Source organism: Cervus canadensis, chromosome 9 (assembly GCF_019320065.1).
Source record: "Cervus canadensis isolate Bull #8, Minnesota chromosome 9, ASM1932006v1, whole genome shotgun sequence".
NCBI lineage: Eukaryota > Metazoa > Chordata > Mammalia > Artiodactyla > Cervidae > Cervus > Cervus canadensis.
Genome location: NC_057394.1, coordinates 16,183,603 through 16,196,400, shown reverse-complemented (window position 1 = coordinate 16,196,400; position 12,798 = coordinate 16,183,603). Strand labels below are relative to the sequence as shown.

Genomic DNA, 12,798 nt, shown 5'->3' with positions numbered 1-12,798 from the left:
AACTTTGGAGGCCTTTGCCCAGACTGAATCTGCACATCGCCCCCCCGCCCCCCACAACCCTACTGTATAGCAGGCAGACACTAAGTGTTGATTGCATTCTTATTGCTTGATGCTGAAAAGCAAGGGTATCATACTTCTCCTGCTAAAGATGGATACTTAAATCAATGTCAACCAGTGATTTCATTTTCTATTCTACCTGCTGTTGTTTTAGACCAAGATCATTTCCCAAGATAAAATCACCTCATGGGATAATGTGATGATTAAGAGAATGTTCATGGAACTCTTAGCACAGTGCCTTACATGCAGTAAATACTTGGTAAATGGGATCTGCTGTTGTTAAAATCATTAGCATTGGGCATTTTAAACATTTAGTATAATGATAGAAAGATGACTGTATATTGGGGGCAAGCTTAAATATGTCATAAAGGCTCATGACATGGGCTTCCCAGCTTCATGACTGAGGCTTTGCAGTGTCCATCAAGTTGATTTCCTCTCCCTGAGCCTCACTCTCTCCATCTGTAAAATGAGATAGTACTGTTACTAGACAGAGCTATTGTGAGGATTAATGAGTTAATACATGTGAAGTTTTGAAGGTATAGCCCTGTACACAGTCAACACTCAGTAAATATTAACTATGGATAGAAAATCTAGAAAGAGGAATCCCTACTTCCAGAGGTCAACATTTAAGTTTTGTCTTGTCCTACTTTTCTGGACACTGAATTTGTAATTAACCACTTCTTTATCCCTCCATGCATAGCTGAGACATCTGGATTCCTCACCTGTGATACCTGCTCCCTCATCTTTCGAATAATACCTGCTGACTCCTGATAGTTTGGGATTCAGCTCCTACTCCCTGAACTTCAAATATTCTCATTTGTTAAAACTAGTAATGCCTGCCTCATAGGGCTACTGAGTTTATCACAAGAGCTGATACCTAAAAAGTTCTTATCATTGTGTTTGGCACATATACTAAATATCATGAGGACCACTTATAATTTTATTTCTTTGGAAGGGAAAGCATTCCCTGATGTTCCAACAAGTCTTTTCAAGGAAAGGAGTTTGATCCCAACAGAAAAATCTGTTACAGTTTATCTTTGAAAAGGATTCTTCATAAGGAGGCCTCTGTATCTGTTTTCACTATTTCAGACATTTCTGCTTGTGATTGGTGTGGTGGGAGTGATGGTGGCTGAGATTCCTTGGATTACTATACCTGTGATTCCCCTTGGCATAATTTTCTTCATCCTCCAGTGGTATTTCTTTAGGACATCACGAGATGTGAAACGCCTGGAATGCACAAGTGAGTACCAGGGCTCTCAGGTTGGGATGGCTATGTAGAATGGCTCCATTTATGCCAAAATTCACCAGACCTCTGGAATTTTGCAGATTTTGTCTTCTGGAATTTCTCACCAAGTCAACATTAGGTAATTGAATGTGTTGGCCACTGTGAGTCAGTGTGGTCCTTAAGGCAAATGGAACTGATGGCAGGTCAGCTACAGCTTTGCATTTTAGCACAAGGAGGATGAATGTGAGCACAAGGACAGGGACTGTTTCTGTCTTGTTCATGACACACTTCCTAACACAGAGTATCCACTCTATAAATACTTTTCTTAAAAATATTTCATCATGTTGGAACTAATGTAGAAGGAAAATAGAGTTTTTTTTTCTCCTAAAGTTACCAGAAATAAAAAGGAAAGGAAATGATTAGGAAGAGGAAAGGAGACCTCAGGAAATATGTGTCAGAAGTGATAGATTTGAAAAATACATTTTTTCACATGTTCAAGTAAGTTGCAGTTGTTAAATGTATTGAAAAGATATATGTTAGTCACTCAATCGTGTCCAACTTTTTGCGACCCCATAGACTGCAGCCCACCAGGCTCCTCTGTCCGTAGAATTTTCCAGGCAAAAATACTAGAGTGGGTAGCCATTCCCTTCTCCAGAGGATGTTCTTGACCCAGGGGTTGAACCCAGGTCTCCTCCATTGCAGGTGGCTTCATTACTGTCTGAGCCACCAGGGAAGCCCTGTTGAAAAGATAAGTCCTGTTATTTTCAGGTTTGCTCTTTATCACTACTAGTATTTGGGGGTGATTCCACATCGTTTATTGTCCCGCCTTCCTCAAAGCCATTCATATAAGCAATGCTGAAAAGAATCCCTTAGGAGGACACAGGAGGGGGATCTGTTCAATGTACATTTAGTTTATTACTCCATCAGCTTCTTAGTTGCAGAATAATGGGGAACAGTGACTTCCCTTGTGGTCCTGTGGATATGACTCTGTGCTTTCGTTGCTGGGGCACAACTGCAATCCCTGGTTGGGGAACTAAGAACCTGCAAGGTGCAGCAAAAAAAATAATAATAATAATAAAATAAAATAATGGAAACACATTTTATGATTAATCATTCTATTCTACAGGTAGTCACAGATGGTGAAATAATTGAATTTATCTCATTATTAATGCACTTAGTTCATCACTATTAAAAATAATAATGAAATAATTGTTATATATATTTTTTAAAAGTTATAAACACTTGACAGAGATTTTTGCCTGAGGAGGGGCCGTTTCCCATCCATATGGAAGTGGAGAGAAGGGCACCTCCTGAGGGTTTTTTTAAAAAGTAGTACAGGATTTTCTCAGTATTTGATCTGGAGAGTCTGAGTACTTTAGCACCTGTGGAATATTTGGGTTTTCTTGGACCCTAGTAGGCTGTGATAAGCTAGACAATAAATTCAATCCAGGTTCTCCGTCTTCTACACCCCAGATAACCACATCTGGCAGCCAGTTGATTAGAACTGTTTGTAGTCTCTCTATAGGTGGTGGGTCTGTGTCATAAATAGTAATGCTGCTGTTTTCTCTAAATAGTAACTGATAGTATATTTTATGACTTCCCAGGTGGCTCAGTGGTTAAAAAAAAAAAAAAAAAAAAAGGTTGGTTCAACCTCAGGTGCTTAATAAGATGTGCAGTAACAGAAGGCTGTTGGGTGTTAGCTGAGTAAGATTTGAGAGTTTTCTGAACATAAATAACAAAGTCTGGAGAAAAATTATCATGATCAAATACTGAGAAAATCCTGTACTACTTTTTTAAAAAACCCTCAGGAGGTGCCCTTCTCTCCACTTCCATATGGATGGGAAATGGCCCCTCCTCAGGCAAAAATGCACATGGGCATCCTTCACCCTGATTATTCTCCATGTGAGACACTGCTGTTGTGATTAAAAGCACAACCTTGGGACTTAGAAACAGTTGAGTCTCATACCCAGATCCATCCCTTAGGTGGGTTGAAATAGTTAATCTTGAACAGTGAATGCTCTTAATCCCTCAGTCTCTGGAGTTCTCATGAGGATTTCTTGAATCGATGCTTGTAAAGTACTTGGTGGCCATGACCAAAGGCACTGGAAACTTGAACCTGAGGGAATCAAGAAATTACTCACAACTAGAAGATCTCACAAAACTTGAATGATAACCTGTCAGCAGGGCTGTCAGCCCGGGGTCCACTTGCCAGGGAAGATCTGCAGTCCTGGTGCTGTGTGTCCCCAAGTGTCCTCAGGGCTGTGGGAAACACAGACATCAGTTATGTGAACTGTAGGGTTACATGTGTCTGTGACTGTGGGCTGATGCCATGGTTGTGACATAATCTGCTTCAGGATTTGTGGGCTCAGTGCTTGTGGGAAAAAGGTGTTACTTTGGGCAACATAACACCAGAGCCTTACATCCCCTCTCCCTTATTCTAGCTAATTTTCTTTGCAGACCCTCCAGTTCACTCATCCTGGCATCCTGCTCAGCCCTAAATGTGATTTGAGAGAAATGGGATGGCTTTTCATGGGTTCAGATCCCCCCAGCCTGTAACTCTTGGGCATGAGGTGAGGTAGGTGATGGGGTTTTGGTTCCCTGGGTTCAAGGCTGAGATGACAGCTGGTTTCTAAAGTCTACCCCACCTTCCATCCCTGCTGGAAAGAATCAGCTGCACTTTGATCTCCTGACGAGGGAAGCAGGTGAGGGAGGCCAAGGTGATGAGTTCACTCCAGGACTCTCCCTGGGTGAAGAGCCACATCTGCTCCCTGATCAGAAACTTTGCCTGTGATGAATAGTGTTGATATCACAACATTTGCTCAGGAAACAAGAGTCTGGTTCTAGTGAGTTTTCTGTGCTCTCTGGAGCTGGACTCTCGCCATCCTTCTGACAGGGTGATGGGCCCTGAAATACACCTGTGTCATCCCTGTGAGCACCCTGCTTCCAGACTGAGTTCTGGGGGTGGATTGGGACACCTGCTAAGCTGAAGAAAAGCCCTGAACAGAGTCCCTCACCTTTATTATTTGGAGCATGAGCTCCATCTGAGTTTATGTTGCTCTTATAAACACAGAGTTATAGGAAGCTAAAAAGTTAGTCAATAGAGTAAAGAGAGAGCAGTGTGGATGATGGAATGAGAACACAGGTACACGACTGGATGATCAAAGGCAACACCAAGTCACTTTCAGCTCTTTGCATGAACAGAGTACAAAGGGGAAGTGTTAGATCATGTCACAGTTCAGAGATCCAGCAGGGCAGTGGTGAAAACATCTATCAGATTCCTGGAATGGAAGTCAAGACTATTCAAAGGCTGTTTGTCTGCCAGGTCCTGTGGGCACAAGGGCAGTGCAGTACCAGGTGCTCCGTGATCACACAGAGGCTCCTGGCGCAGGTGCGGGGAGAGTCCCTGGATGGGGGAGATGGCAGGCTGTCCGCTCCCTTACTCATCTCACCCTGTCCTGGGTCTGGGTCTGGTCCAGGGTGGGGGATGTACTGACACTTATACAGCCCTTAGGTTACTCATCTAAGGAGGAGACAACACATAGGTTTTTCATCAAAATTCAGGGTGGTGAGGAATTTAATGAGGATTAAATTTTAGAATGCTACTGATTCAAAAATTAGTGAACAGTAATTACTCACCCATGGAAAAGAATGAAATATTGCATTTGCAGCAACATGGATGGATCTAGAGAATATTATTCTTAGTAAAGTAGGTCAGAGAAAGACAAATATGATATCACTTATACATGGAATCTAAAAATTAACCAAATGAATTGGTATGCAAAATGGAATTAGACTCAAAGACATAGAAAACAAACTTTTGGTTACCAGAGGGGATAGGGAGGAACAAATTAGGAGTATGAGATTAATAGACACACTGCTATTAATATGTAAAATAAAAAGCAACAAGGATTACTGTAAAGCACGGGAATTTTATTCTGTATAATAACCTATAAGGGGGTATAATCAGGAAAAAATAATAACTGAATGACTATACTAACTAACTAACATTGTTGTAAATCTTCAATATATTTTTAAAAAATTGTGAACAGTTTCCACCTGGTGAGATGCCAGAAGAATTTGGAGGGAGGCGTGTTTGAGAAGACCTTGATGAAAGAACCAGTAAAGAATTTCTTTATCTAAATCTAGCTGTGATTTGAATTTGATCAAAGGTAGTTTCAAAGAGAATCTCTCATTCCCAGGTCATTAAAGTGAAACTTGGTGTGAGCAGGAGTTTAGGATCACATGGAGGATTCCCTTTGGCAGGACCTGTGACCACAGAGCCCGGGAGGCAGTGGTTTCCTCGCCTCCAGACTCCCTGACTTTGTCGTGTGTCTGTCTCTGCTTCCCCAGCACGGAGCCCGGTGTTTTCCCTCTTAGCATCTTCTCTCCGGGGACTCTGGACCATCCGGGTGTACAAAGCTGAACAGAAGTTTCAGGAGCTGTTTGACTCACACCAGGATTTGCACTCAGGTCTGTAAGTTTCTGGAGATTTTTCCTAAGGATGGGGTGTGCTGCTTTTTCAGGGCTGACCTCCTTCTCAGGTGGCCTGGCTAGCCAGTCCCTCTCTCTGTGCCTCCCCACATCTCCCTCACACCCGCCTCCCCCACCCCTTCCTCTTAGCATCTCCTCTGTGCTCCCCTCTTCCTCATCACCCCCTGCTTTTCTCCCCTGACTGGCTTGCATTGTCCTTGCATCATTTTGCCTTGTGGACTTCTGTCTCTTTAGGGCAAGAATCAGCAAACTTTTTTTTTTTTTACAAAGATCCAGATAGAAAATATTGTAGGCTTTGAGTGCTATACTGTGTCTGTTGCAACTACTCACCTTTGCTGTTGTAGCACAATGACAGGCAAAGATAATACATCAGAAAATGGCTGTAGCTGTGTTTCAATAAAACTTCATTTTCAGAACCAGGTGGGTGGCTGTTCTTGACCCCCAGGCTGTGGTTTGCCATCTTTTTTCAGAGCAGATTTGGAGGGTAGCAGATGTGATTGAGGAAAGTAATTTCCTGATTTGCTACCCACTTGATTATGCTTTGTATCAGTGAAGTTTTTTTCCTAGGTAGAAAGTTCAGAATTTCCTCTAAGTCTATAAAATCCTGGCCAAACTTTCCAATCATTATTGTATTTTGAAGATAAAGTGGTAATTGAAAGCCACATGCAGATCCATTTAGCTGATGGTCATATAGACACTGGTTCCTAAGAATAAATACAGGAGGACCCTGTAGTGAGGGCAGAAGGTGCCGGAATCAGTGTGAGCTGTTCTGTCTGCTGTCAGAGAGCTGGAAACAGTCAGGCCTGTGAGAGGATGATCTTCACGGTGAAGCCCAGCACTGCAGGAAATGCACCAATGAGACAATTTTCCATCTTCCTTCTTGTGATCTTATTTCTGTTGATAACCTGTGGGTTGGAGTTTTCAGTGCATGCTTCCTGGACTGATTCCTGTGTGTCCCATACATTGTCTTGTGTTAGAACCTAGTTTTCTGGAATCTTTAGTTTCTTTGGGTGTGTAACTTTGCTGCTCTATCTTGTGTAAAATGCTCAACTGAGAAAAATGCTCTCCCTAATGAGAAGCAGCTAACATGGTTTTTCTGTTTATGTACTATGCTTATTACATCACAAACCCAGAGGCTTGGTTCCTGCTTTTGACGACGTCCCAATGGCTCACTGTGTATCTAGATGTCATCTGTGCCATCTTTGTCACTGTTGTTGCCTTTGGGGCCCTGATTCTGGTAGAAAGTAAGTACAGATGTGAATATTTGTGGTATATTTATGGTTTATAGTTTTGTTTGCAGCTATTAAACCCTTGCCATCTTGTCTAATAATATATAGTCTTTGGTTGTAATGAATTGTATTAAAGTGTTTGTAGCATATGAGTCCATGTGTGTGTAGTGTTGTCCATGTGAAGTCATTTGTGTCTTTTTTTCCATTTATTTATTTACAGTAGGTCCTTGTTGAGACCCCTTTAAAAATTTTTGGTTGGCGTGTGGTTGATTTATGGTGTTGTGTTAGCTTCAGTTGTACTGCCAGGTGAATCTGTTATACATATATCCACTCTTTAAAAATTCTTTTCCCTATATCCCATGAACATTGGGGTGCATGTATCTTTTTTTTAGTAATTTTCATTTTAAATAATACTTCAAATAATTAGAAAAGAATTTTTCTTTTTGGCTTTTGGAATCTTTAGGAGCAAAGACCAGGTATGAAGTGCCTGCTCCAGTAGACCTGTGGTGCCTTGGGACCCTGCTTTGGCTCGCACAGATCATTCTTTTAAGTTTTATTGGGGTATAGTTGATTTACACTGTCTAGGGGCCCCAAGTAATAGTTGGAGGAGGCTGTGGCACTCATAGGAGCCTGGAAGACCTTTTGTAACTTAAAATCTTTCAGACGGTTAGAAACAAATCCAGTTACACAGTTACAGATGCAGGGAGTAAACAGTAGAAAAAGAACAATTAGAATTATTATGATTAAGATAGTTTTCCACCATTGGGAGCTAGTTAATGTTTCCCAGAGTGAGGCGACTGACGTTTCAGGAGTATTCAGAGCCTGAATCATTTTGTTGGACCATAAAGAAAGCTGAGTGCTGAAGAATTGATGCTTTTGAACTGTGTTGTTGGAGAAGACTCTTGAAAGTCCCTTGGACTGCAAGGAGATCAAGCCAGTCAATCCTAAAAGAAAGCATTCCTGAATACTCATTGGAAGGACTGATACTAAAGCTGAAGCTCCAATGCTTTGACCACCTGATGAGAAGAACTGACTCATTTGAAAAGACCCTGATGCTGGGAAAGACTGAAGACCAGAGGAGAAGAGGGTGGCAGAGGATGATATGGTTAGACAGCATCACCGACTCAATGGACATGAATTTGAAGTCAGCAAAATCAAGACTGGGAGCTGACTGTGGCTCAGATCATGAACTCCTTATTGCCAAATTCAGACTTAAATTGAAGAATGTAGGGAAAACCACTAGGCTATTCAGGTATGACCTAAATCAAATCTCTTACGATCATACAGTAGAAGTGACAAATAGATTCAAGGGTTTAGATCTGATAGAGTGCCTGAAGAACTATGGACAGAGCTTTGTAACACTGTACAGGAGGTGGTGAACAAAACCATCCCCAAGTAAAAGAAAAGCAACAAGATAAAATGGTTGTCTGAGGAGGCCTTACAATTAGCTGAGAAAAGAAGAGATGTTAAAGGCAAAGCAGAAAAGGAAAGATATAAGCATCTGAATGCAGAGTTCCAAAGAATAGCAAGGAGAGATAAGAAAGCCTTCCTAAGTGATCAGTGCAAAGAAACAGAGGAAAACAACAGAATGAGAAAGACTAGCAATCTCTTCAAGAAAATTAGAGATACCAAGGGAACATTTCATGAAAAGATGGGCACAATAAAGGACAGAAATAGTACGGACCTAACAGAAGCAGAAGATATTAAGAAGAGGTGGCAAGAATACAAAGAAGAAATATAAAAAAAAAGATTTTCATGACCCAGATAATCACAATGATGTGATTACTCACCTAGAGCCAGACATCCTGGAGTGTGAAGTCAGGTGGGCCTTAGGAAGCATCACTATCAACAAAGCTAGTGTAGGTGATGAATTCTAGCCTAGCTATTTCAATCCTAAACAATGATGCTGTGAATGTGCTTCCCTCAAATGCCAGCAAATTTGGAGAACTAAGCAGTGGCCACAGGACTGGTAAAGGTTAGTTTTCATTCCAATCCCGAAGAATGTTCAAACTACCACACAATTGCACTCATCTCACATGATAGCAAAGTAATACTCAAAATTCTCAAGCTAGGCTTCAACAGAACGTGAACCGAGTGAGTCCAGATGTTCAAACTGGATTTAGAAAAGGCAGAGGAACCAGAGAACAAATTGCCAACATCCATTCGATCATTGAAAAGGCAAGAGAGTTCCAGAAAAACATCTACTTCTGCTTCATTGACTACGTTAAAGCCTTTGACTGTGTGGATCAGAACAAACTGGGAAGTTCTTAAAAAGATAGGAATATCAGACCACCTTACCTGCCTCCTGTGAAACCTGTATGCAGGTCAAGAAGCAACAGTTAGAATTGGATATGGAAAAACAGACTGGTTAACAATTGGGAAAGGAGCATGTCAAAGCTGTATATTGTCCTCCTGCTTATTTAACTTATATGCAGAGTTCATCATGTGAAATGTATGATTGAGGCATAAACTGGAATCAAGATTGCAGGGAGAAATATCAGTAACTTCAGATATGCAGATGACACCACCCTTATGGCAGAAAATGAAGAGGAACTATAGAGTCTTTTCATGAAAGTGAAGGCCTTTTGAGGAGAGTGAAAAAGGTGACTTAAAACTCAACATTCAAAAAACAAAGATCATGGCATCTGGTCCCAGTTCAGTTCAGTTCAGTTCAGTCGGTCAGTCGTGTCCGACTCTTTGTGACCCCATGAACCACAGCACGTCAGGCCTCCCTGTCCATCACCAACTGCCGGAGTCTACCCAAACCCATGTCCATTGAGTTGGTGATGCCATCCAACCATCTCATCCTCTGTTGTCCCCTTCTTCTCCTGCCCTCAATCTTCCCCAGCATCAGGGTCTTTTCAAACGAGTCAGCTCTTCTCATCAGGTGGCCAAAATTATAGAGTTTAGCTTCAACATCAGTCCTTCCAGTGAATACCCAGGACTGATCTCCTTTAGGATGGACTTCATGGCAAATCGATGGGGAAGTAGTGGAAACAGTGGCTGACTTCATATTTTTGGGCTCCAAAATCACTGCAGATGGTGACTTCAGCCATTAAATTAAAAGACACTTGCTCCTTGGAAGACAAGCTATGACAGCCCTAGACAGCATATTAAAAAGCAGAGAAATTACTTTGCTGAAAAAGGTTTGTCTAGTCAAATCTATGGTTTTTCCAGTAGTCATGTATAAGGTGAACCATAAAGAATGCTGAGGACCAAAGGACTGATGCTTTTGAACTGTGGTGTTGGAGAAGACTCTTGAGAGTTGCTTGGACTGCAAGGAGATCAAGCCATCCTAAAGGAAATCAGTCCTGAATATTCATTGGAAGGACTGATGCTGAAGCTGAAGCTCCCATACTCTGGTCACCTGATGCTAAGACTTGACTCATTAGAAAGGATCTTGATGCTGTGAAAGATTGAAGGCAGGAGGAGAAGGGGACTACAGAGGATGAGATGGTTGGATCACATCACCGGCTCAAAGGACGTGAGTTTGAGCAAGCTCTGGGAGTTGGTGATGGACAGGGACGCCTGGCGTGCTACAGTCTATGGGGTGCAAATAGTCAGACATGACTGAGCAACTGAATAGCAACTTTATTAATTCTAAGTTCATAATATTTTAGAAAAATTTACTTATTTATTTGACTGCACTTGGTCTTAGTTGGGGCACGTGGGATCTTCAGTCTTAGTTGTGACATGAAGGACTTTAGTTGTAGCATGTGAATTCTTAGTTGTGGCATGTGGAGTCTAGTTCCCTGACCAGGGACTGAACCCAGGACCCCTGCAATGGGAGCTCAGAGTCTTAGCTATTGGACCATCAGAGAAGTCCCTCATAATATGTCTTTTTACTGTATTACTGTCTCATTGGCTTTTTACTATCTTACTGTTTTTTTACTGTCTCACTCAACAGAAGTAGTATTATGAGTAATACTATCATTACATACAAATGATTTAAATATAATAAAGGAGGCTTCTCACTACTATATAAAATAGGTAACTAAAAACGACCAACTGTATAGCACAGGGAACTCTATTTAATACTCGGTAATGACATAAATGGGTAAAATCATTAAAAAGAGTGGATTATATGTATGCTATGCTGTGCTTAGTCGCTCAGTCCTATCTGATTCTTTGCAACCCCGTGGACTGTAGCCCACCAGGCTCCTCTGTCCATGGGGATTCTCCAGGCAAGAATACTGGAGTGGGTTGCCATGCCCTCCTATAGGGGGTCTTCCCAACCCAACGATTGAACCCAGGTCTCCCACATTGCAGGCAGATTCTTTACCATCTGAGTCACCAGGGAAGCCCTAGAATACTGTCCCCATCCTTTCTCCCGGGGATCTTCCTGACTAGGGAATCGAACTGGAGTCTCCTGCATTGTGGGTGTATGCTTTACCAGTTGAGCTACCAGGAAAGCCTGGATTATATGTGTATGTCTGGCTAATTAACTTTACTGTTCACCTGAAACTAACACAACTTTGTATATGAACTATACTCCAGTAAAAATCATAAAAATAAAGCAGTCTTATTCATAAAGTGACAGAAGGAGCTGCAGGAGGGGTTAAGAAGTAGACTGACTTGATTCCTTTTCTTCCTCATTTAGCCTTGGATCTCGGGCAGGTTGGCGTGGTGCTGTCGCTCACTGTCACACTCACGGGGATGTTCCAGTGGTGCATCAGGCAAAGTGCTGAAGTGGAGAACATGGTGATGTTTATCTTTCCATTCTTAGCTTTTTCAGGTCTCCTTGCTGTTAAATGGCATAAAGCAATTCTTCCGTAAAATAGAAAACTATTATTTTTACATCATAGTTAACAAAGTTTTTTTACTTTCTCCTCTATCTGCTTAAAGTTAATATAAAATAAAATATAAACATCTTTTCTCAGTCTTGTGTATGCATGCCAGAATGTTTTATATTCATCACAAACTGTCCTCAAGTATAATAAATGTCTCTATAGGAGGGAAGTTCTGAAATCCTAGAGATAATATAAGCTAATTTCTTAGCGGCTTGCTTAACTTTGTTTCTTAATGGGTAAGTCCTCATTTTTGGTAAAAGAAAAAAAAATCAGTGTTTTGAAGTTTATTTAATTAATATGTTCCTCCATCACCCCTCCCCCATTTTAATGTTTATTCTTGTGTGTGTTGAATACCTGAATTTGCTGGCAGCTCTTCTTTCTGGTAGGATAAGCTCCCTCTCAGAATGTGCTCTTAAAAGTATGGAGATATGGATATTTAAGATGCCTTAGTCAATATGTAAGTTATACACTTTTCAAATATTTGCATTGTCTCCTAAAGTGAGAAAAACAATAGAAATGAAATCTTCCATTTCTCTCTTCTAATAGAGTAGTAAGTGATTAATAATTAAATGGAGGTTTGATGACCATTCAGTTCTGTTATCTATAACATGTGGCCCTTCTGTAGCCATACATTACTGATTGGTGTCCATAAATATTCTTTTCTGTGACAATATTCTCTTGTTTTTAATTCAAATATGGAAAGTGGATCAATAAAATCTTACCATTCATTTTTCTAATCCTTTCACTTTTAATACATGTTGAAGGAAATAGCTGTAAGTGAAAGTGTTATAAGATGATAAACAAGTTTGCAAATCATCAAAGACTATATAAAACTTTCACTTCTATACTTTGTGGCATTAAAACCTGAGATATTCTTAACCATGTAAAAGTACGTATAAATACATAAAAGCAGAACATTTCATTTATAGTCTCTGAACATCCATAAACAAGATCCTCTGATACTAACTGATGTGATGGCATATGTGTTTCAGATGATTTCAGTAGA

At 40.9% G+C, this 12,798-nt stretch overlaps 1 protein-coding gene across 1 annotated transcript in view; it reads left to right on the top strand.

Annotated features, from left to right (window-relative positions):
- The window catches only part of LOC122447587 (ATP-binding cassette sub-family C member 4-like), a 405,286-nt gene that overhangs the window by 123,995 nt on the left and 268,493 nt on the right, over window positions 1-12,798 (top strand). Inside the window, exon 27 of the mRNA XM_043478281.1 lies at window positions 1,147-1,297. Coding sequence (XP_043334216.1) covers window positions 1,147-1,297 — 151 coding nt within the window. The remainder of the gene's footprint in view (window positions 1-1,146; window positions 1,298-12,798) is intronic.